This window comes from Atractosteus spatula, chromosome 2, assembly GCF_055471065.1.
Source record: "Atractosteus spatula isolate fAtrSpa1 chromosome 2, fAtrSpa1.hap1, whole genome shotgun sequence".
NCBI classification, from domain to species: Eukaryota; Metazoa; Chordata; class Actinopteri; order Semionotiformes; family Lepisosteidae; genus Atractosteus; species Atractosteus spatula.
Window position 1 is genome coordinate 73141102 of NC_142707.1, and position 26077 is coordinate 73167178.

The 26077-nt window shown below is 38.0% G+C and overlaps 3 protein-coding genes across 3 annotated transcripts; all 3 read right to left on the bottom strand.

Annotated features, from left to right (window-relative positions):
- Nucleotides 1-843: 843 nt before the first annotated feature.
- On the bottom strand, nucleotides 844-1872 carry LOC148840209 (trace amine-associated receptor 13c-like). Its single transcript, XM_088936596.1, has one exon. The coding sequence runs from the start codon at nucleotides 1870-1872 to the stop codon at nucleotides 844-846; it is 1029 nt and encodes a 342-aa protein (XP_088792722.1).
- A 13146-nt stretch (nucleotides 1873-15018) lies between these two features.
- On the bottom strand, nucleotides 15019-16041 carry LOC148840210 (trace amine-associated receptor 13c-like). The gene has a single exon (XM_088906444.1). The coding sequence runs from the start codon at nucleotides 16039-16041 to the stop codon at nucleotides 15019-15021; it is 1023 nt and encodes a 340-aa protein (XP_088762570.1).
- An 8627-nt stretch (nucleotides 16042-24668) lies between these two features.
- On the bottom strand, nucleotides 24669-25691 carry LOC148840211 (trace amine-associated receptor 13c-like). The gene has a single exon (XM_088908418.1). It carries the CDS (start codon nucleotides 25689-25691, stop codon nucleotides 24669-24671), a length of 1023 nt encoding a protein of 340 aa, XP_088764544.1.
- Nucleotides 25692-26077: the final 386 nt, after the last annotated feature.

Sequence of the window (26077 nt, forward strand, 5' to 3'; positions counted from 1 at the left end):
ATCAATGGGATTTAGTACTTCAGCAGTCAGTTACATGTGCTTCATGGTTTGGCATAAATGTTAAGTTAAATAAAATCTATATATAACCAGTTGAATATATTTTCTACAAACATATATAGTGATAAAACTGATTTTAAAGAGTGAGATCGACATAGAAATTAATCATAAAATGAACGGTTTACAGAGAATATTGTAACGCCCTCGCCTGGTGGTGAGGAGGAAGCGCCCCTAGGCGCTCGTAGTACCGCTGGGCATGCTGGGAGTGGTAGCCGGGGAGAGTCTGAGGGTCAGCACGATGACCAGCGGCTGACCCTACCTGTGTAAATAATGTCCTAGTAATTCTAGTCCCCTGTGTAGTCCTGTAAAAGTATAGTGTGTTGTTAGGTAATTACCACCCTAAATATGTGTACGTGTTCCGTCAGTCTCCTCATGTGTGAGTAGATCCTGTGTTCGGTTTTGTGTGGTTGTAAACGAAAAAAGCTAATGCTTGTTTGTTAATCATGTCTCCACTCGTCCTTGTTCTGAAAAAGAACCTGCAAACGCTACAATATTAATAAATAAAGTGTGAACATCGTGACAAATGAATTATTTTAGGATTTAATTGGCCCTCCCTTAAAATTCTCAAACCAAATGAAAATGTATATTGATATTTAGAATATTTAATGAAATGAAAATGAAAGAACATACCATTAGAAGAAAACATTATTCCATTACATTTGCAAAACTCTTTTTCTGGTTCATATATTATTATTACTTTATTTAGCATGTATGAATAATGGTCATAAACAAAGAAATACATTTACATGAAACAAAGTGATGTTTAGTTTAGTATGCATGCAAAATTCATTGATTTTCAGGGAACACATTGATTAGATTGGATGCTCGATCACATACCCTGAATTTTAATATTTCTTTCACTGACTTTTGAAACCAGGGGTAAAACAAAGCATAAATAATAGGATTCACTGCAGAGCTTGTATTTATAATAAAAATTAATGAGTTAGTTACTGAAGAAGAGACACTAAGATCTCCTTGAACTAGACTGCCAATGTAATAGGGCAGGAAACACAGAAGGAATACAGCCACTACAGTTCCTAAGGTTTTGGCTGCTTTTATTTCAGATCTTTTGGAAACTTTAGTGTTGCTTCCATTTTGATATCTCAGTTGCTCAGTAACAGTTTTGATCACATGTGCGTGACTTTTGGCAACAATAAATATTTTCATATAGAGAGCTATCATAATAGAGCAAGGCAAAATAAAAGTAGCTAACATATCAACTATAACCCAGGGTGCACTAATTTCAAAAACACATTCTCCTAGACAGGCATTTGCACCTGCAGAGTTTATAACATTAATATTACAAGAAACAATCATCAACACATAAAATACAGAGAATGACCAAATGAATATTATATATAGGCACATAACATTAACTGTTATTTTATTATAATATTGCAATGGGTCACACACAGCAAAATACCGATCAATACTTATGAAAACAACATTAATAAGAGAAACAACTGAAAGAATGAAGAGAACAGAATAGAAAATAATACAAAATGTCCTCCCAAAATACCAACAGGTTTCTATATATCTGATCAGTGCAAAAGGCATCACAATCAGCCCTATTAGAAAGTCTGCCACAGCCAGAGAGAGCAGGAGGAGGTTAGTTGGTGTGTGGAGCTGCTTGAAGTGAGAGATAGAGATGATCACCATCAGGTTTCCACACACTGTCAGCATCACCACTGATATAAAGAAAACATATAAAATTACATAAACAGCTGTGGATCGAGTTTCTTTTGTGCAAGATGTATTGTCGGAAGCAAAGCAGTACTGCACTATTTGATGTCCCCCTACTTCATTTAAATCCATTATATGAGAAAAAAGAAAATCTTTAATCAAAAACTATGTTGGAAATTGCACAAAGGAATTCAGAATTCCACATCCTCTTCCTTAAAAATGCTACTTTTCCACTCAAAATCTGTCTACTCAAAAAAAATCTGTGAGATTTATCTTTCAAGTTTTGCTAGTACTGTATCTTCTTTGCTTCTCAATTTATAAAGTATTTCTAGTAGCCCCTCCTGCTGTTACTGAGCTTGCCTGTGGGAACCAGTGTATTTCTTCTGGTTAATTAAGATGCGGTGAAGAGCCAAGAGATTTCATTAGAGATCTCATTAATCTGCTGTCTTTCTTTATTTGAATATTAGCTTGAGAAGTAGCTACCGTTGTGATATGTTTAGTAAAAAAAGACAATCCAAAAACTTTTACTTTAAAAGTTTTACTTTTTCCATAGAATTTGTCACAGATAGGTGAACTCTGCAGTATATGCAGGAACTACTTTTGTTTTTTTACACCACCTAGCAATTATAAAAAAGCACTAGGACCATTTTTCTTTTATCTCTTAAAACCACCAGTGCACCCACAGACCAGGCAAGGCACTTCTCTTCTTCTACATACAGATTGAGCCATTTAGAATGTGCTTTTAAAACTCATTAATGTGTTACAGGGGCTGAGCTTTGCTCCACCATACCACAGCGAACATCGTTGGTGTGATTCACTGACCAAAGACGATCAATAGGTAGCCCTTCTTGTGCATTAAATGTTAGTGTAAACTTTAGCTTCCTACAACAAAATTGTAAAAATTATTTTGAAAATAGCTGAAAACAAAAATTTTCTGAACGTCATGAACAATTTCAATTTATTAATATAAATATATTTATTTAGCTGGTTGTGGAAGGGTATTCCACTTTCTTCATAAACATAACTCGGTCATGTGATTATATTGGAAACATTTTGACGTGCTTATTTTAACTACTTTTTCTGTCATTATTGTTTCATTGAAAAATTGAAAATCTTGCCCAAACAAGTCGTTCAAACTGAGTGACAATTTGGTTCAGTGTTAGCATTGTGCTCATTGCGTAGACTGCAAAGGAACAGTTAAAGGTTTATTCCCTGCTGAATGGAAAAGAGGCTGTGAATGAACAAATGGGTGAATACTAAAGATGGAGAGAGTAAAACAGTAAGTAAAACTTACCTAAGTAAAACTTCTATAATAATTTATCTATAATACCTGTACCTGTACCTTAAAACATTATAGCTTTTTACAAAGCATAGAAACTTAATATAGTCTGAATGAGCATGTCAAAACTTTTCCAAAATAACCACAGTAAGTGACAGAGTGAAAAACGTTGATGCATAAAATGAAGAAAGCTGGATACTGTTGTGTATTTTTTATTTAAACTACCACTACCAGCCATACACAGTTTATATAATATATTTATATTCCTAAATCAATACTGTTTATGATGTTCAGAGACTTTATTCTTTACGCTCCTGTTATTTTTATGCTCAGCACTAACTCAGCACTAACTAACTAAAACTTCCCTTTAGTGGTAAAACTCCATATTAAGTGGATTTAAAGTGAATGAATTAAAGAAATTGATGCAGATGTTTACAAAGAAAGTGGAATATGGTAATACAAACATCTACATAATATATATATATATATTTTATTATATATTATATTAGATCCTTAAGTTAATATTGTTGTTAATGTCTTTGTTTTGTTTCTGTCTCTCAACAAAGACAGAAATCAGGGTCATTCAGCCTGTCCAGACAAGGACTGCCAGGTAATGGAGAGCCAGGACTTCATCCCCAAACCACCCCCCTCACAGCAGCAGGAGCAGCGCTATTCTGAACTCATCTGTATGTTCACACTGCAGTGTCAACAGGAGATGGCAGGTACTGATGTGGGGTACATCACTCCTGGTAACCCAATGTTGATAAAGAAAGCCAGGCCTGCTCTTGTGCTGGGATGAACTAGACTGCAAACAACTTTGTTTTATGCAATGGTGATTACAGTTCATCATCACTTTCGGTTTGTTTGTGTTTCACCAGTTATCTTATTATGCTATTTGACATTATTTGTTTGTATAGTGATAGACAAAACAAAATTATTATTTTTCTTCTTCAATGTCCTTCCTGCCTGTCAGCAATACAGTACATCACATGTCCGACGGGCTCAACAGGTGTCCTTGATAAGTGCTTTGGAAACATTACTGATGCTTAGAAAGCAGTGTGCAGGCCCCCTCTCGGTAAATCTGACCACAATATTAATCATCTTCTGCCGAAATACCGACAGAAGATTAAACGTGAAAAACTCTGTACAGCTCTGTACAAAATCTGTATAGCTGTGGTCGGAGGAGTGTAAGGAGGAACTTAAACACTGCTTTGACACCATGGAATGGCAGGTGTTTCTTGGCTCACGTCTCGATGCACACAAGCTAACGGGTGCCATAACATCGTGTATCCAGTTTTGTGAAAACACAATAATACAGACAAAGACTATCAGAATTTTTCCAAACAATAAGACATGGTTGTCAAGAAACTTAAGATGTGTCTAAATGAGTAGTGGTTTGCCTTTAATAAAGGTGATACAGGTGTGAAATTTAGGAGTAAAGTAAGGAGGGCTACGAAAGATTTTAAAAAGAAAACTGAGCAGAAGCTTTACGTTACATGGGTAATGCAAAGCAGGCCTGGGGTGGGCTAAATATAATGATGGGGAGAGAGAAGACCAGGCAAAACATACATCCTTCAAACTGTACTTATTTTGTCAATGAACTTAATCAGTTTTATAGAAAGTTTGACTCCACAGACTCCAGAAGCAAAAGTGAGGAGATCTGTGACAAAGTTCCCATACGCCCACCCATACAATTGTCAGAATAGGAGGTAGCTGTGTGTTTAGCATGCATCAAAACAAACAAAGCACCAAGACCTGACGGTTTAAGGGGGAAGGTGCTAAAAGTCTGTGTTAGCCAGCTTAAAGGTGTTTTTACTCGGCTTTTTCAGTTCTTGCTCAATGTCCATACAGTGCCAGACATATGGAAAGTATCTACGGTTATACCTACTCCGAAAAAGCCAGGGGCTAAATTACTCAAAGATTTTAGAACTGTGGCTCTCACCTCACTGAAAGCCAAATGTATGGAATGAGGAACAGATATTGATCAGAGGCTGAGTTACACTGAGAACATAGACAACATTTTTAAGAAAGCAAGTCAGAGGCGGTTTTTAATTCAAAGACTCAAGAACTTATGAGTCAAAATGTCCTAGAGAGGGCATATAAAAGCCTTGTTGAGGGCATCCTGGGATTTAACATGACAGTTTAATATGGAATCCTGGGGTTGAAAGGCAAAACCAAACTGTCCAGGATTGTGAAAATGGCAGGAAAAATAATTGGGAAACAGCAGCCCCAGCTCTGCTACTCACAACTGGCAACCCACTGAAGCTAATCAGTGTGAGCCTAGTCAGTACCTGGATGGGAGACCTCCTGGGAAAAAGGAAGGTTGCTGCTGGAAGAGGTGTTAGTGGGGCCAGCAGGGGGCGCTCACCCTGCCGTCCATGTGGGTCCTAATGCCCCAGTATAGTGATGGGGACACTATACTGTAAACAGGCGCCGTCCTTCGGATGAGACTTAAAACCGAGGTCCTGAGTCTCTGTGGTCATTAAAAATCTCGGGGCGTTTCTCCAAAAGAGTAGGGGTGTAACCCCTGTGTACTGGCCAAATTTCCCATAGGCCCTTACCAGTCATGGCCTCCTAATAATCCCCATCTATGAATTGGCTTCATTACTCTGCACTCCTCCCCACTAATAGTTGATGTGTGGTGAGCGTTCTGGCACACTATGGCTGCCGTCGCATCATCTAGGTGGATGCTGCACATTGGTGGTGGGGGAGGGGAGTCCCCATTACCTGTAAAGCGCTTTGAGTGGAGTGTCCAGAAAAGCACTATATAAGTGAAAGCAATTATTATTATTATTATATCATATTACAGGTCAGACTGGCAAGAAACATCACGGCTGATTCCACACTCCCACTCCATTCTCAATTCATAACACTATCAGGGAGATGGTACAGGGTACCAAATTCAAATAAAAACATTTATAAGCAGTCCTCTGTCCCTCTGCAACGAAACTACTCAATGAAGTTATGTAAATGTATTCTCCCCTCTATCTATTCATTTATTCATCTATTAATGGATCACATACTGCTGTTGTGATTTCATGTGAGTATATGTGACTCTTATGTTGTGCTTGTGTGTTTTGTACTTCTGTGGGGGAAGCCAAAGACAAATTTCGACAGCTGTGGGCAATAAAGTATCTATCTATCTCTTGATATTGACACCCAGTGTGTTTGAATTATTACTCTTTTTGCCAAAGCTGTGACAGAGAACAAAGAATTCATGGGCCTCTAAGTATACCAACCGCCTGGGTATAAGTTGAGGGTTCTTATGAGTTAATTTCCTTATTGATTTATTTATTCAGTCATTTTCTTATATTCACTATTTTCATTACCCCCTATTTGTACAGAACAATAAGCACAATTTCAGGAGGACGGGTAGAAATGGACATGTTCATAGATCATGAAAGATACTGTAAGGGCCCATCACAGACTTTCCAAGGAAAATAACGTACAAACGTCTGAGTGTTTATAATTGCAAAGGTTTTTAAATTTGTGGTTAATACAGTTTATTGATAATTTGACCCTGGCCTTTTTCAGATACAGAGGCAATGGCCAAGCTGGTTAGAACAATTGATCAAGTGCCATCAGGGTTCACTGAAGTCAGTCAGTCATTGTATGATTCATCTGCTACACAACAGTGACACTCACTCATAAACTACTCGGTCTCTTAAGGTTGAGAGTTTTCTTGGTGAGAAATGTATTAGTTGTCCACTAGGTTGAAACTGAGTTCTCCATTTTGCTGTTAAGCCATGAGATCCCGCCAACGTTGCTGTGGGGATGTGGGGTCATATGCAGGAATACTCTGGTTTGGCTGCACAGAGTGATACAGCTCTCATGGGGGCCGTGTTAGAGAAGAGTTCTGGTCAGGACCCATCTGCTAAAGACAAAGGGAGGGCATGAGGCCACAGTGAGATACAGATGCAGCCATTCAAAGTGCGTGGCACAGACACGTACCGGAGGTAATTGGCTACGGCCTCGCGCTTCGTGACGCGTGATGACGCACAATACCGCGGTACGTGATTGGTTGACTGACAGGGGCACTCGTGGTGTGTTGGTCGGTCGTAGAAAGGTTTAAATGTCTTTACTGTGCCCGTTTTAGTATTGAATATTTATATGGAATTTTACCACTGAAGGGAAATCTTAGTAGCTGAGCATAAAAAGAATAGGAGCATACTGTAACGCGTGTGAAGGCCATAAACGATATTAATTTTGGAACATAAACATACAGTATATGGCTGGTCTTGGTAATTTAAAGAAAAATACACACCAGTATTCCATTTCTCCCTAAACATTTTAAGCATCGAACTCTTTAACTAACGTGATACCGGAGTCAACAAGCATACTTTTAGAATTTGATTAAAAGGGAATATAATCTGGAATCGCGTATCTAAAGAAATTAATAACAATATAATTATATTCATGTACTGCAACTCAAGAATAGTACACGCTGTACTATGTCTGTTGATACTGTTTCTGTAGGGCTTTTTCAACAGTCCTCATGTGACCTCACTGGTGGCGCTGTGGGTTAGGTTCCTGACTCCCACATCACATGTTGGGTGTTCAAATCCACTTGGAGCCATGCCTTCTTTTTTTAACAAACATTTCTTTGAAAAAATAAAACGTTTCCCTGGGTCAGAGATTAAATAAAACTTCACTAGCACCAAACAAATTTATATTTCTAAATATCACAACATGATCGAATTTAAGTCATTTTAATAACAATGAATAGTCACCTATGCGTTACAATATAAACATTTATATTGATTTAAATCGCGTTTTGATTTAAATCGCAAACGCGTGTTTAAATATATGTGTTTTTTGATTCACAATCAGACAAATGCAACATAAATTGATATCTTTGTCTTCTAAGTATCTTAATAAACTTTCAGCATTGCTTTCTCCCCGTTTAGATTTATTTTTCTTGGGATCTTGGGATCAAACATGGAAAGATTAGATTGTAATCGTTTTTATTTTTAAAATACATTTTAGAAAAGTGTAATCTATACTAAAAAGCTGTACACCACCTGCTATAAAGATACATATTGTAATACTTTCGGGTTCGGATAGGACGGACACAAGAACTCAGACTTGCGGAGTTAAAGCAAGTTAAAGCCTTGATTTTATATATCACCTTTAAAAGTGGCATCTCAAAGCAATACAGTAGATGTAAAAACAGTTAAAAGGACCACAGATAACAAAGTAAATACCCAACACTGATTGTACCCATCTGTCATGCTAATAAAGCACCTTGAATTAAATTGAATTGAGGGGGGGGGAGGGCGAGCGAGAGAGCACAGCCAGGACAGGCAAATAAGATACACTCCACAGACATTCACAACAGCGACATATCATAAAACTTTTGCACATATTATTAAAGTATTACTTGTTTTTTAGGAAGTTAAAAAAACACTTGACTTACTTATCCAGTCTCTCGAAATAAAATTATTTTTCAAGCAATGCAACTAACCTCGGGCAACGTGTTTTTTTTAATCCAACATTGACAGCCACATCTTAAATCTTGTCAGTCAGCTCTTTTTTCTCTATTTGAATTGTGGCAATTCAAACAACTTGGGAAAACAAGTGGTCTCAAAGTCACCGAGGTCACAGAGCTTCAACAACAGATGACAATTTCCTTAGTCCTTCCTTAGTCTTCCTGAAATTGTCAGATTATGAGTGAATAAAAGCATTTTATTAAAAACACGTTTGCGTTTGTTTGGGAGCTATATTATGTATTTTTCATATGTAAGATATAATGATGTGTTCCTGCTTACACATCGCATGACTTTAAAAGCTAGAAAAACAGGTTTGGATTCACATTATCTGGCGAGCCTTGTTTTGTCAAAGGACAGCACACTCTCTCTCGCTTGCTGTAAACAGACAATACACAGGGGGGAGGGCAAGTGAGAGAGGGGGGGGGGGTTATATGTGAATATGATAATGTGAATTCCATCAAGTGAGGCACCTGTGAATTTGCAGTATTCCCAGAAAGAGCCGCATCCCATCCACTGTTCCTCCAGAAAGCTTATGCAGAAGTGAAGGAATTAAATATGGAATTAATATGGAATTTAATATGGAATTAAACCGGTTTCACAGGTATTTTCAAAGTAGAAGGGGGCGAGATTTCCAGCGAAAGACACCCCCCCCCCCCTCCAAAACCCAGTAAGTACAGAAAGCTAGGTATTAGCATAAATTATTAGTAATCAATAATATTAAATTTAGCACTGTAATAAATTGTGCTAATAATAAATTCTATTCTACTCTGAGAATGTAGGGGGAGGAAAAATGCCCGTGGTCTTTTCACTTACTGCAATATTATGGACATTCAATTGACTTTTTAAAAAAAAAAAACTTTTTTTTGACAGCTGGTACAGCACCCCACCGCGCCCACGCGCCAGCATTATATTCTCATGTACGGGTAGAATATGTTCATTGTCTTCCAATGAAAGACGGGTTCCTTTCGCCGTAGTCGGGAGACATTAGAAGCTTGCCACGCCCGGACTGTTACACCAACGCATTAGCATGTTAAAGCGATTTCATTGAGGAGCCTAGCTTTCTTAACTAGTACTGTAAGTACTGTACTTACTGGGTTTTGGAGGGGGGGAGGTGTCTTTCGCTGGAAATCTCGCCCCCTTCTACTTTGAAAATACCTGTGAAACCGGTTTAATTCGTCACAGCCAGCACTCTCGCAGAGAGGGGGGTTGTACTGCAGTGCATCGGTATAGATAGGAAAGCCAGAGCCGAGTCAAGTCTAGCCATGTGTGAGTCTAGTCTCACAGAGCTTCAACAGCAGATGACAACTTGTGAGTTCGATTGAGAATAAATAAAAGCATTTCATTAATAACGCGTTTGCGTTTGTCTGGGTGCTGACAAAGTAAAAAACAATTACTTTTTGTCAATGAAGAACTGTGTGTGTGTCTCTCTCTCTGCTGGCGTTTGTAATCGTTTTTATTTTTAAATACATTTTAGCAAAGTAATGTACCATAAAAGTATTGTGAGACATATTTGGGTTAACATGTTCAGTGTGCAGTGTGTGGTAATTTGTTTGGTGCGAGTGCAGTTTTATTTAATCTCTGACCCAGGGAAAAGTGTGGTGTGGACGGCTGAGGAGAGAATGCAGGCTCGCGCTGTGTCCGTTATTCTTTTTGTCTTCTTCTGGCTTGGTTGGATAGTTTTTGTTTTTGTTTTATCAATAAAGTTTGATAATCGGCCAGTGAAAGCTCTGTTGTCCTTCACAAGAATGCCTGAAACATTGTACCGAACCCAGGATTTTACAGTATTTTTTCTTTAAAATACCAATAACAGCAACATACAGTTTACATAATATGTTGATGTTCCAAAATTAATATCGTTTATGACCTTTATGGCCTTCGTTATGCTCTTCGTAATTGTCTAAGCCGGAACACATCATTATATCTCATTTTGTATTTCTTTTAAAAAAAAAATCGTTTGCCCAGCCTAACAGTATTGTTGTTATTGTTTTTATCCTGTAAAGCGCTTTGAAGAGCCACCTTTTAAGGCGCCATATACAATAAAGTTCATTATTATTACTGTTGTTAATTTGCTGGACAGAGAGGTGAACATTATTACGCAGAAGACAAAGATAGCGATTTACATTGCATTGTGCATTGTGCTGCTGTAATACAGTTTTAAATAATTAAAAGTCTAAACAGTATGAGCTTTATTTATGGGTTTTAAATAAAGGAGATTTAAATGCGATTTAAATCAATATAAATGTTTATATTGTAACGCATAGGTGACTATTCATTGTTATTAAAATGACTTTAATTTGATCATGTTGTGATATTTAGAAATATAAATTTGTTTGGTGCGAGTGAAGTTTTATTTAATCTCTGACCCAGGTAACCGTTTTATTTTTTCAAAGAAATGTTTGTTAAAAGAAAGACATGGCTCCAGCTGGATTCAAACACCCAGCGTGTGATGTGTGAGTCAGGAACCTAACCCACAGCGCCACCGGCAAGGTCACATGAGGAGTGTTGAAAAAGCCCTACAGAAACATTATCAACAGACATCATACAGCATGTACTATTCTTGTGTTGCGGTACATGAATATAATTATATCGTTATTAATTTCTTTAGATACGCGATTCCAGATTATATTCCCTTTTAATCAAATTCTAAAAGTATGCTTGTTGACTCCGGTATCACGTTAGTTAAAGACTTCGATGCTTAAAATGTTTAGGGAGAAATGGAATACTGGTGTGTATTTTTTTTTTAAAGTACCGAGACCAGCCATATACTGTATGTTTATGTTCCAAAATTAATATTGTTTATGGCCTTCACACGCGTTACAGTATGCTCCTATTCTTTTTATGCTCAGCTATTAAGATTTCCCTTCAGTGGTAAAATTCCATATAAATATTCAATACTTAAACGTGCACAGTAAAGACATTAAATATACATATACATACTGTATACAGTACAGTTTGCATACAGTAATATGTTTATGTTCCTAAATCAATCTCTTTTATGAGGATGTGAAAGGCATGGTGAATCGGAGATTCTCAAAAATTACTGTACTTTGCATGATTGGAAACAAATGCGTGATTGCGAAATGCTGTGATGTAACTTTTACAAAGACGGTCAATGAAAAAAAGTGGACCAGGGCAATACTTTGAGTTTACAGCTTGTCCAAGGTCATTTATTACTAATACTATTAGTAATATGTTTGTTAAAGACTTTGATGGCGACAGCTCAAACATGAGAGGTTGAGCTTTATTAGCTCCACCTTGCGGAAATTCCGGATACTATTATTTTACTTGTGGTACCACGTGGTATTATGAGGTACTATACGAGAATTTACGGTAACTCGCGGTAGGCTGCATCAAGCGCACCACAAAATAATGCGGTATCGCCCGCTTGTTTTGAATGGCTGCATCTGTAGACTGCTGGGCGCTGCTGTCTTATGGTGAGAGAGAGTTGTACACCTAGGGTGGAGCCCACACATCCTCAGGAATAAAAGCACAGTGCTCAAGTTGGGGCCAGTGGGGGAAATAGGCATTCCTCAGGTTGGGAGAAAACAGGAAGATGCTTTTCTGAACTACCAGTCACTCAGGGCCCAGTGAAACAGCTAGACAGACCCTTGAGAAGGACAGCAGTGGTTGTATCAAGAATTCTGCATCTTTCAAGGTGGCTGCTGACAGAGCATCTGCAAGGGCAGCTGGGTTGGGACTTGGCTTGGATGAGCTCAGTGGCCCCCAAAAAGAGTCCCAGATCTAATGTTGTCGAAGTGTTTGTTTGCATGGATACCAGAGAGTCCCTGAAGGCCTGTGAAGGGTTTTGTTGTGGAATTTTATCAAAGAAGAGCGAGGAGAGGTATTTTCATTCACTCAGTAAGGTCTTTATTCATATTGCAATACGGGAAAAAGCAATCACTGGTCTGTGCAGAGAAGTGAAAGCTGATTCAAAAGCAAGCAAGGAGAGCCCCTCGTTTTATATCTTTTTTAAGCTGATGCAACACTTCAAGGACAGGCGAAGCAGTAATTTTCCATTCCTTATAGGTTTCTGCTTTAAAAAAAGAAGAGCAATTATTCAAATAGTTTCTCATACTCCCTTCTTCAAGCAGCAGAGATAAACATTATTAAAACATCCCGTGCCCTTGATGAGTTGGGTGCTATCACACTTTGTTCTTAGCATCCAGCTGCTTCTGCAGCACAGCTCTGTCCGTAAACAAATTTTAGGATAAAACACTTTTTCTCAGTAACTTTCCATTACAGTTTGCAGGTAGTGGTCCTGTAGGACTCACTGGTACTCCAGACTTCTTCCTTGGTACTGGGAATGATACCCTCTAGTGGTCCTGTGGTTTTTTGGGAGATGACGTTGAGAGTAATTCATGGGTCTGGGTTGTTGTACAAAATAGTGGAGAGGCCATCTAGATGCTCACAGGTTCTGCTGCACACAGGCCAGTCACAGGACCCTCTGCAGCAGTTTCCTCTGCACATGCACATACTGCTGGGGTCTGACAGAACCAAATGCTTGGAACCAGAAGGAGCTGATCCACTGGAGAGCAGCTTAAATATTGAAAAACAAATCACACAATAAGACTTATAAAACTTTAGTCAATACCGAATTTGACAATCAGGATATAAATAAGATTATCTTAATTTAATAGAAAATAAAAAGAAAACTAATTGAATATTTTGCATGTCCAGAATGGAAAACAATACAGTTTAAATATTGTTACAGTTTTAGGTGACTGAGAAGTGTCTCATGGATTTTGGACAAAGTTTGTAACACTGGGAAGAGTAAACACTTCTAGCTTCAAAGCCAGAGAGGATGTTTGCTGAGCTCTTGGGAGTCTCTTGAGCAGAAACAATTGTAAGGTTTACCTTAGTATACCTAGGTAAGTTATGGGTGAATGATTATCAAAGAGGAGTACAGAAACACAATATAAGATCACATTAGGAGCACAGGACAAAAGGAAGAAACAAGAAGCAGGGAAGAAGGAGAAGAGAGAGGAGTCCGGAGGAGTTGGGACTTGAAGCTTGCGCCAGGCGAGAGCTCCTACTTCTTGGTCATCCAAACCAAACCTTACTGGAGCTCAGTACAGTATTTGAACTTTGCTAGAGAGAGCGTGCAATTCTGTGTTTTTAGGGAACTTGGGTTTCCTGGGTAAAAATTACCAGAAACGTTTTTCCTGATTAGGGGGCATTTTTATGGATAAAGATATAGGTTCCCATTGATTTTGTGGCATGAGGGGTGCAGAGAGAGAGATTTAACTGCAAGTTGCATTGTATTTAGTTAGAAGGCATCTTCTTTTTATGTGGCCTCTGTAGGCATTAAAAGTTTAATGCTTAGTAGCAGTCTGGGCTTTTCTGGTTAACCAGAAGGCTAGACATCTGAAACACCTTGTCTGTAAATACAGTACATAGAGTAACTTGTGTGTTGTACGTTTTGCTTTGTGTATTGTAGTTTGTGTCTTGTCATTAATAAATGTTTGTTTAACGAAGTGTGTCTGCATTTTTACTCCTCTCTACAAAGCTGGGCCAGAGAATAAAGAATTCACATGTCTCTAATTATATTATACATTACAGTAAGAAAAAAAAATAGAAGTCTTGTTTGAGAAGTAGAACAACAGAGATATTTATACAACTGAAAATGAAGTACTGTATTTACAGTACATAACATTTTTAAAAAACAAAGTACTATTCTATTGATTTTAAAGTGATTCCTAGCGGAATACTGAGTTCGATAAACAGAATTATAATTTAAGTTGCAGGGAGACAGAAACATGAATGTAAGAAGTAAAATCTATTCAAATTTTAGATAAATTTGAAGAAGACACTTATATTTATATTTAACAATAAGACAATTGGCTTAAAGTTTTACATTTAACTATACATTTCAGCATTTACACAGATTTATCATAGTTTGGGGCACTTATTACCAAAATTGGTAAATTAAAGTAAGACAATTGAAAACACAGATCTCGTGTCTATTGATATGCTTCACATGATTTTGAAGACATGCTCTCCAGAATCAGGTTCTAAAACATTAAAGGGCAACTGCATTCCTCGCAGAATGAATACCTTCCTGAAAAATATCACAGTCAAATCTCCTGAAAGAACAAACTACAGTACTTGGATAAGAAAAACCCTTTTCTGCAGATTAGATGCTAATACAAAACCAACTGCCCAAATTGCAGTACTCTGGCCCAAAGAAATGGAGTTTCCCATCCTTGCTGTAAAAAGCCATCTCAGTGTGAAATAATATAATCATGTTACTGTCCTCAGCTGTTTCAATCTACTGGATTAAATCTTCCTCCATATTGAGAATTCTCTTAGCATTTGCTGTGCACGTAGAACATTATTAGATGTCAGAAATGATAACTTTAAAGTTCATCTTCCAGAATATAGAAAAACAGAATTTGTGTATGTTTTTTTTCAATAGGAGATATTTCAGTTTTACCACCATGCCATGAAATGTGTGAAAAAAATGACGATATTCACATATTTGAGGCTTGCAGTCACAAACTGTCACTAGTTTTACAAGGTTTCTGGAAACAGATTGATCAAAGATGAAGATGGGTTAAAAATCTTCAGTGTTATAATTAATTTAACTGATTTCTGAAACCAGGAGTAAAACAGAGCATAAATAATGGGATTGAAAGAAGAATTAAATAACATCAGCCAACACAGAAAATTAATAGCCACAGAAGAAGAAGAAATATTCACCTTTTCATAAACAAGAGTGCAGATATAATATGGCACCAAACACAAGAGAAAAACAATAACAACGATCCCTAAAGTTTTAGCAGCTTTTCCTTCAGATGTCTTAATAAGTTTATTTTTTCTTTCATTTGCAGTACTATCTTTTGCTGTTACACAGTTGATTAATTTTGCATGTCTTCTAGCTATTACAAAAATTTTCACATAGAGGGCAACCATTATAGAACATGGCAGAATAAATACAAATATTAAATCAACTATTCCCCATATTTCACTAATTACAAACAAACAGTCTCCTAGACAAGTGTTGAGTTCAGCACTGCTATTATTTCCATTAAAATAAACAAAAGCCAAATTGTATAGCAGTGATAGAAACCAATTTAATAATATAATTGACCATGTTATGTTAGTTGTTAGTTTAGCAGAATAAACAAAAGGGTAACAAACAGCAAAATAACGATCAATTGATATGCATGCAACATTATTAACAGAAACAAAAGTGAGAACAGATGAAAATGTCGTGAAAATTGTGCAAAATATGTCTCCAAAATACCAACATGTTTCTATTAGCACAATTAATTTGAAAGGCATCACAATTATTCCTATTAGTAAGTCCGCCACAGCCAGAGAGAGCACGAGGAAGTTGGTTGGTGTGTGGAGCTGCTTGAAGTGAGAGATAGAGATGATCACCACCAGGTTTCCACACACTGTCAGCACCACCACTGCCACTGCAGAAATATACATGATCATATAAACAGCTGTAGATCGCACTTCCTTAGTACAGGATGAGTTGTAAGTCTGAAAACAATACTGCACTGGTTCAAATTCTATGACTTCCATTGAAATGTACAGTATAATAATGTTTACTTATCTATACTTAAAATATCAGAATCAAATATTAAATAAACATAGATCCTGGCTATAATAATTAGAACAGCACTGACATCTTTGACTTCTACCAGCGTCTGTAAAACATTTCAGGTTTGTATGACATTTATATAAATTCTTACTGGCTCCTCCTGGTGCTAGTAAGCGTGGATCAGTGTTCTGTTTTTCTAATTACACCTGTTGTCCTGGGGTTATGTGTGGAGCCTAGAGAGCAGCCCACATCCTCAGAGTGCAGTGAGATTAAACATAAAAAGATTATAAACACGATGGAACTTTAAGATAAAATAGATATTACGAAATAAATATTAATAATTTATTAATAATAAGCCTTTTAATAACTGTACAAATTGGATATTCTCACTGACATTGAGGAGTTTAAAAACTTTTATAAGATCCCTATGGAGTTTGTTCAAGATAGTATCTGGCTATAGTTTTCAAGAGCAGCAATATCTTTTCAATAACATGGCAACAAATATTGTATGCTTTGAACCATACTGTATATCCCTATGTTTTGTTTGTGAATTGAATTTATTTTCCATTTAAAAAAGTCAAAAGGTAAAAAAGATGAGTCAACAGAAACACCAAAGTTTTTTTCTTATGCAGCCACTTTTCTTTTAGGGTTTGTCATTTGTTTTTATTGTTTGTTTTTGCTACCTTCATACAAACCCTCTTGGATTTCTTTTTCAGCTTTTTATTAATTTTATATTATTATTGTGGTCTACACAGTGCATTAACTTACTGTTCACATCAGATTTATCAAAATGTTCTGATTCAGAGCCCCTCGTAGTTAGAACTGCATTTCAGTTAGAACAACAGCAAGGTCTTGACCCTTGACAGTACAAAGCACAGAATTGAGTAGGAACTGAGCTCAGAGATACTGTAGTATTGTAGCACCCTCCTCAGTGATGGGGCTCTGAGTGGACAGGCCATGGGGCTTGTGATGTCAGCCTCAGGAGAACATGTTAGGATAGATAATAATAATAATTGCTTACACTTATATAGTGCTTTTCTGGACACTCCACTCAAAGCGCTTTACAGGTAATGGGGATCCCCTCCACACGCACCAGTGTGCAGCCCCACCTGGATGATGCGACGGCAGCCATAGTGCGCCAGAACACTCACCACACACCAGCTCTCAGTGGGGAGGAGAGCAGAGTAATGAAGCCAATTCATAGATGGGGATTATTAGGAAGCCATGATTGGTAAGGGCCAATGGGAAATTTGGCCAGGACACCGGGGTTACACCCTACTCTTTTCAAGAAACACCCTGGGATTTTTAATGACCACAGAGTCAGGACCTTGGTTTTACATCTCATCCGAAGGATGGCGCCTGTTTACAGTATAGTGTCCCCGTCACTATACTGGGGCATTAGGACCTACATGGACTGCAGGGTGAGCGCCTCCTACTAGCCCCACTAACACCTCTTCCAGCAGCAACCTTAGTTTTTCCCAGGAGGTCTATCAGCTAGGTATTAGCCAGTCTCACACCTGCTGAGCTTCAGTGGGTTGCCAGTTGTGACTTGCAGAGTGATATGTCTGCTGGCGTATGGGAACCTGTCTAGGATAGTTGGGAAATATCAAGGACATCTTTAACTCCTGGGACTCTGGGGGAAGGATGAGGGTTTGTATACATGTTATGTGAGTGTACGTGTGGCTGTCCCATGTTTCCCCTTCCTGATCTGTGGTCTCTGGTTCCCACCCTGACCAGCCTTACCTGTGTTGGTCAGGACTCCACACCTTCACTTTGTTTTCCTTGACTTTATTCTAAACTAAACTATAGGAGGAAGAGATGATGCTCAGTCCCTGATCTCCATGTTCTAGAGTTACTATTGTTAAAATTAAAACTAAAACATACTAAAAACATGTTCACTGATTAAACACATGATATAAGCTCCCATCACTGACAATCATGAATTTATGGTTCACATGTTGCTGTCGTCAAAGGCAGTAGCATTGTTCTGCTACACAATGGAGACTAATGAGATGACTTTAGAATGACATCACTCAGCTGCCAAAATTGCCAGGTAGCGACAATGAGTCAAGGACTCCACACCAAGGGAGAGCACCAGAGATAAGAAGTGATAAGGGTCTCATTCCCTGGATGGTTTGGAGTAGAAGTACAATGGAACAAGTAATACGTTTATTCCATGCTGAAAAAAAGAAGAGAGAAAACACAACGTTTCAGCCGTGGAGCCTTCTTCAGGTGTGAGAGAGACAAGGCAGTAGGCAAAGGTAATGTAGTGGGAGAACAAAGGCTGGGAGGGAGGAGGGGTGAGAGGAGGGAGCAGAAAGAGAAAGAAAAGTAGAAGTACAATGTCTGAATTCTAATTATTCCCTCTCTGGGACAGAAGATCAAGAAGAGAGCCCAGTCAGGGAACAGAGATAATGGACTGTAATACCTCAGAATCCTTATCGGGTGTAAGTCAGAATCCCAGGTACTTAAAAACACCCTATTTATGGAACCAATCCTCCTTAACCTTGACTCAGTATAGGCATTTGTGAACTTGGGGAGTGTGATGTGCCTAGTGTCCTCCTCTATAGTTCCCAAATAGTTCCAGGCCAAGAATTAATCTGTCACTTGCGCATATGGGGATAAGAAGACCCATCCTCATACACGCCTGAATGGCTCCAAGGGCAAACTTTTCACTATTCAGTAAACACTAGTCTAAGGTTTGCCACACCCTCTTATCCTAGGGAGAGACCCCATATCCAACAGATATTCCAGACACAGGGCTATAATAACTGAAGACACCTCTTCCCCAAATGTGAGAGCTAGCAAAATAAATCATGGCATTCAAGGGAACGGAAAAAGGGTCTACATGAAAAGGTAATCTGTGTGGCTGGGAAAAGGCTAAGAAAAGGGGTGGCCACACAAACAAACCCGAACAGTTCTTCCCTATCCTGGTCTAACCACCTTGACACCTGGGAGATGGGACACATAACTGTTTGCTTCCACTTCGACCGAGTTGAAGATCCTACCTTATCTCACTCCGGTGCCCAGGTTGTGGAAATCAATGGAATGGGGACTCAAGAGACTACCTTGTTAATTTATTATTAAAAATTATTATTTTAAATTATTATTAAAACTGAATGGCAAGAACAGAGAGAAGCTTCTCATACTGTACCTGAAAAGCATCGACGCTTATTTTATAAACTTGCCCACACACATTCATTAGGGTTGCATATAGTGTTTGAGAAAACCTAAAACCAAGTGCTAAAGAACTTGAACTTGAACTTTATTGCCATATGTAACCAGTACATGTACTGGTACAATGGAATTCTTACTTACAGAAAGTCTCTCGATTGTTAAAACAAGTGTAAAAACACAAAATGTAGACAGTGAATCAAGACAATATACAAACAAACAGTAGACAATGTACTGTACAAGTAAACAGTTTGAATGTAAAGAATGCAGACTTGTAAACAATGACTGCAGATGTGCAATAAATAAGAAATCATAATGAGGTAGAGGGTGTAGGTGTGGTCCGTGGGGCATGGCCAAATGTGTTCGCTAATCTCACTGCTTATGGGTAGAAGCTATTGAGGAATCTGGTGGTAAGTGTCCGTATGCTCTTGTTTCTTTTGCCTGAAAGCAGTGGGGTGAAGAGCTCATGCCCGAGGTGGTGACTGTCCTCTGTGATGGAATTCTACCACGGCAGTGGTCCTCATAGAGCTCTTTGATCTCGGTGAGACCACAGCCGATGGTCATCTGGGCCACATTCAACATTCTCTGCAGTGCCTTTCTCTCTTGAGAAGAGGTGTTGCGTAAAATACAGTGATCTCATTGGTGAGGACACTCTCAGTGCAGCAGTAGAAGTTCACCGACACAGGTACTGGCATCCCCCATCGTTTGAGGCACCTCAGGAAATAGAGGCGCTGCTGAACCTTCTTCAAGATAGAGTCCATGTTCAAAGTCCAGGTTAGATCTTTAAAACTGTGAATTCCCAAACACCTGAAGCTGGTGACTGTTTCCACTTCTGTTCCATCAATACTGAATAAGCTGTGAGGGTGCGGTCTGTGTCTCCGAAAGTCCACTATTACCTCTTTTGTTTTATTCACGTTCAAGTCCAGGTTATTGCTATGACACCACCTCAGCAGCTGTACGACTTCATCCCTGTAAGTGGACTCGTCATCATCGCTGATCAGGCCTATTATAGTGGTGTCATCCGCAAACTTAATGATGCGGTTGTTGCTGTGTCTTGCTGTGCAGTCGTGAGTGAACAAGGAGTACAACCTTGGACAGACAGCAGCCTTGTGGGGTTCCAGTGCTCAGGGTGAGTGGTGTTGATATTTTATCACCTACAGTATCCGCACCACCTGTGGTCTCTTAATTAGGAAGTCCAGCAGCCAGTTGCAGACAGAGTTGCACAGACCTAATCCCCTGAGCTTTGTCACCAGCAGGGGACCCTGGTCAAGTAAGTAAAGTTTAAAGTAAGTAAATCATCAGTCTTCTCAATATCAATTTTTTTAGTATCTCTGTGTATCATCCGTAAACCGACTGCTTAGTGGAAAGACTCAAATGTTCAGCAAAGTGGTTCAGAGTGAATGGAAAGACTGGGATCAACTTCTCCCCCTCCTAATGTTTGCTGTCTGGGATGTTCCACAAGCTTTGAAGGGGTTCTCCCCATTGGAATTACCATATGGGACACAACCCCTCAGAATTCTTAAAGTGGCTTGAGGGAGAAACCCTGAACCTTAACAATAGGAATTTGCTTGACTACATGAACAAATTTCACTGACATATCATTTACCTAAAACCCTTTGTAGAAGAGCATCTTAAAAGATAAGATTAGAGACAGCAGTGCAACTACATTCAGAAAAGCATCCTTGGACCTTTCACAGAGGGGATCGAGTTTTGCTCCTCTTACGAACCCTGGAGTGTAAACTCTGTGCTCACTGGCAAGGCCCCCACAAAATCCTGGGACAGACATGTCCAGTGACCTATGAGACATATCAACTTGACTGTAAACAAAAGGAGAAGATCTATAACATTAATTTTTTTGAAACTGTGGCAAACTTCTTAGTTTGGGCCTCCTCACACTGCTGATGTTCCTACGCTTTTCTCGCTGAATCATTGGTTTCCTTTTCCCCCAATTTCTCTTTAATTGGAAACCAGAAAGCTATCTCTCTTCTACATCAGAATGCTGCCATGTTTTTTCCTGCTTACCAGGGCATATGCACCTCATTTAAACATTACATCAGGATGCCCCCCGGAGTCATCGTGAGACATCCCCCATACTGCATTCTTGAGGCCAATTGAAAAGAGGTCTGCCAGAAAGTGCAGAAAATGCTGGACCTAGACATCATAGAAGAACGTACTAGCCCCTGGTCCGATTTTTCTTGTGCCAAAGTGTGATGGGCTGAACTAGGTGTTGCAGTTTGACGCCTATCCTATGCCCCAAGTAGATGTACTTTTGGAAAGACTAGGGTTGTCTAAATACCTAACGACCTTAGATTTGACCAAAGGTTATTGGTGAATTCCAGTGTCAACTGATGCTAAATAGAAGACTGCCTTTTCCATACCCTCCAGACTATCACTAAAAGGTACAGCTGTTTGGTCTTCACTGAGTCTCTTTCACTTACCAGTGTGTGATGAACCCTGTATTACGTCTGCATCTGTCATACACTTCTGCATATCTTGATGGCCTGGTAATTTTCTTTGAGGATTGAGACTCTCACCAAGTACACTGTTAAACCATACTTTTCTCATTAAAGCTTACACTTTAATCTAGCAAAAAGCCTCTTTGTGTATTCCTCCGCTTCATACCTGGGTCACATTGTAGGGGGAGAACAAGTGAGACCTCAGGTAAAAAAACAGGGAGATCTGAGACTGCCCAGTGCCCAAAATATAAACATAGATGAGAGCCTTTTTGGGACTGGTTGGTTACTATCTGTGGTTCATCCCATGTTTTGCAGTGTGGCCCCTCTGACTGACATGACCCTATGTTCTGCCCTCAAAGTGGTCAACCGGACCAGACCTGAAAAAAACCCTCTGTAGGAACCTGGTTTTGAGCATGTCAGAATTTTTGTGTCAGTTCTTCTTACAGACTGATGCATCCAAAAGGGGACTCAGCCCTGTTCTGTCTCAGGTAATTGATGATGTTGAACGTCCCATCCTATTATCACAGTCACAGACTTTTACTGAGAGAACGAAATCATGGGATCATGGAGAAGGAATGCCTAGCAGTGAAGTGGGCCATAGAATCTCCGTGGTATTACATGCTCAGCAGGGAGTTAATCCCGGACATTGTCCTGCTGACCTGGATTAAGACCAACAAAGACAAGAACACCCGGCAGACTTGGTGATTTCTTGCTTTCCAGCCTTACAGATTTGCAACGGAAACCTGAGCAGGTTCGGGACATGGGAATACTGATCCCCTCTCCACAGTTCACTGCCTATCAATGCAAAGGAAAGTTGTTTGACCTGAGGGGAAGGATCCAACAATCCAACAACATTTAAGAATTTTTAAATAGTCTAAATACTTTCAACAACACTGTATTTATATAGTTGGAGTGGTGGTAACCTCAATCTTCATCAAAGTCCAGCAAACATTCTTCAGTCACTTGTGATTAATTTGGAAACGTTTGGATGTGTTTGTTCTAACAACAATTTGCTGTGGTGATTGTTATAATGGGAAATTAAATGCTTTTAGTTTCATTAAACTCTTTGAGAAAACAGAAAAGTAACTCTTGTGGTTTTTTAATCTAACTCGTCCAAATTATGCTTTGGTTCAGTGGTAGATTTTTTAATTTTTCATATATGAGTGGTTTTATCCGTATTTATGTGAAACCATATACTGTAAAAGCAGAGTAGCACAAACTCAAAATTGGTTACAATTACTGTATACTGTACTGTATATACAGTATTGTGTGAGTATTGGATTCAACCTGTCTTTTATTAAATAAAAAAAAAACTTTATGTAGTATAGAGAGATGCATTCAAATCATAACTCAAAAAGTATTTTAATCTGATTAATAAATAATTTTTGTTTATTTATGTTTATATTTTTTAAAGGCAATATGTAAAATATGGACATTCAACAATGCTGAATATCAGCAAAACCATGAGAATTCAATTACACTACTAAAGGCTATTGTCTGGAACAAATTAATCTTTTTTCACAAACTCTTTTAGTGTCTTTCACATTGTTTTCCTTATCTATTGGAAACATCCATTATGACAAAACAGGAGTACCTCAGCAATAAACATCCTGTAAAAACTCTGGCAATGCTCTAGAAGCAGACTGTGATATTTTGTGAAGTAATTCTGTGAAGTACTTTTTCAGACATTACAGATTTTACGTAGCCTTAGAGCTCAGCTTGCACACCCCTGGGGTAAGGTGCAGCAAAGGCTGAAAACAGCCAGTGTAGATCGTCTGCCTTTACATCTGGACCCAGACAGAGGTGATTGATTGGTTATTCTTTGAAAAACAAATCACACAAGCCAAATAGAATATCTAATATAGTGAATACTGAATTTGACAACCAATGTATACATAAAATTGCTATACTGTACTGTGTACTGAAAAAAGTTAAACCTTACATTTTTAACGTAGAACATTTATAAAACTGGTAATGAAATCAAACATTCCCTTTCAAAAACAAATTTATTGATTTAACCACTTTGCAAACATATCTTTTCAACACATTGATGTTATTCATTAAATAGAATATACATAAAGTCCAAAAACAGAAGCCTTTTTTGAGGAATGGTACAATAATGATATTTGCACAGTTAATAATGAAGGAAAATTATTTAAGTTTTTAAAAATAAATCTGCAATCTCTTTAACCCCAGAAGAATATGTTTTTTATGATTCCAAGTTTAATATTGACTTTGATTAGAGGAATCAAAATTTGAAGTGCTGGGGTAGTATACCTAATAATAAAAATGTAAGAAATAAATATGTTTTATATTAAGTTATATAAAGTTAACAATGATGAGGTACTCATTAAGAGAAATGATTAAATTAGACAAATGGAAAAAAGACCTGTTGAGGACCTGTTCTCCAGAATCATCTTCTAAACCAATAAAGTACAACTACAACTACAATGGATCCCTGACTTTTATTACAGCTGAATAATGTAAAAGAAAAAACTATTTAGATAGCAGATCACACAACCTCTTTTTGCAAATTTTAGTCAGTGGCTAATCAAAATATCAACCTACAGTATCCCGGCATAGAAACATGGGGTTTCCCATTCTTGATGTAAAAAGCCAGTGTGAAAGTATATCAAGGACAAAGGATTTGATTTTTCTCAACTGTTTCAATCTACAATATAATATCATCTGCCCTCTTCCTCCATATACATTTGAGAATGATGTTAATATTTTTTGTAAAGTTTGGATATTATTAAACAGAGGGCAGGAACTACAGTATAACATGGTACTTTCTATTGCAGAATATTTATAAAAGAAAGTATGTACAGTATATTATTTTTAATTCAGTATGAGTAGTTTCACAATGTGATGATGAATTTTAAAATGATCAAATCTCTGGTAAAAAGACAAAAAAGGGGGATGGGTAAAGTCATACAATTGACACTTGAGACACAGAGTCACAGACTAAGTCACTATGTTTACAAGGTTTCTGGGAACAAATTAATCAAAGATGATGCTGGGTTAAATATCTTCAGTGTTACAATCAATTTCACAGATTTCTGAAACCAGGAGTAAAACAGGGCATAAATAATGGGATTGAGACAAGAATTAAAACACGCCAACAAAACAAGACAATTAATAAGAACAGAAGAAGAAGACATATTGACTTTTTCATAAACTAGTGTGCAGATATAATATGGCACCAAACACAGGAGAAAGACAACAACTACGATCCCTAATGTTTTAGCAGCTTTTGTTTCAGATTTCTTAGGAATTTTGCCTTTTTTTTCATTTGCAGAATTTGCATGTGCTGTAACAGTATTGATTAATTTTGCATGTCTTCTAGCTACTACAAAAAGTTTCACATAGAGGACAATCATTATAGAACATGGCAGAATAAATACAAATATTAAATCAGCTATTCCCCAGGTTTCACTCATCACAAACAAACAGTCTCCAAGACAAGTATTGTGTTCAGCACCACTAATATTTCCATTAAAATAAACAAGTGCCAAATTGTATAACAGAGATATTAACCAATTAAATGATATAACTGGCCGTGTTATGTAAAATATAACTTTAGTAGAATAAAGGAAAGGATAACAAACAGAAAAATAACGATCAATGGATATGCATGCAACATTATTAATTGACACAGATGTGAAAACATATTGAACTGTTTTGTAAATTGTACAAAACGTTTCTCCAAAATACCAGCATGTCTCTATTAACACACTTAGGCGGAAAGGCATCACGGTTAATCCTATTTGTAAGTCTGCCACAGCCAGAGAGAGCAGGAGGAAGTTAGTTGGTGTGTGGAGCTGCTTGAAGTGAGAGATAGAAATAATCACCACCAGGTTTCCACACACTGTCAGCATCACCACTGCCACTGCAGAAATATACATCACCACATACACAGCTGGAGATCGCACTTCCTTAGTACAGGATGAGTTATATGACGGGAAACAGTACTGCACTTCTCCAGATTCTGGTAATTCCATTGATTTTAAATGTATTAACTGAATTATCCACTAAAGAAAAATAAACAGATTTTCCAGTTACAGTTAAATTACAATTATATCTTCATACTGTGAATTATATTCAGAGCAAAAAAGGCACAGACAGAATCATTGCTAGTTTGCCTGCTTCAAAGTCTCTGAACATCCCTTCATGTGAGTGTAAATTTTAAACAGGATTACTAGCCACTCCCACTTTAATAGTGTTGATAATTGTTCATTGGCCCTAATCACTAAGGGTTGGATGAGGAGCTTAAAGAACAGCCCCCACGATCAGACATACCTGTAGAGCATAAAATATTAAAATATTTTAAATAACAATGGAAAAAATGAAACAGGCTGTTATGTGCTCTAAAATACGGCAAGGAGAA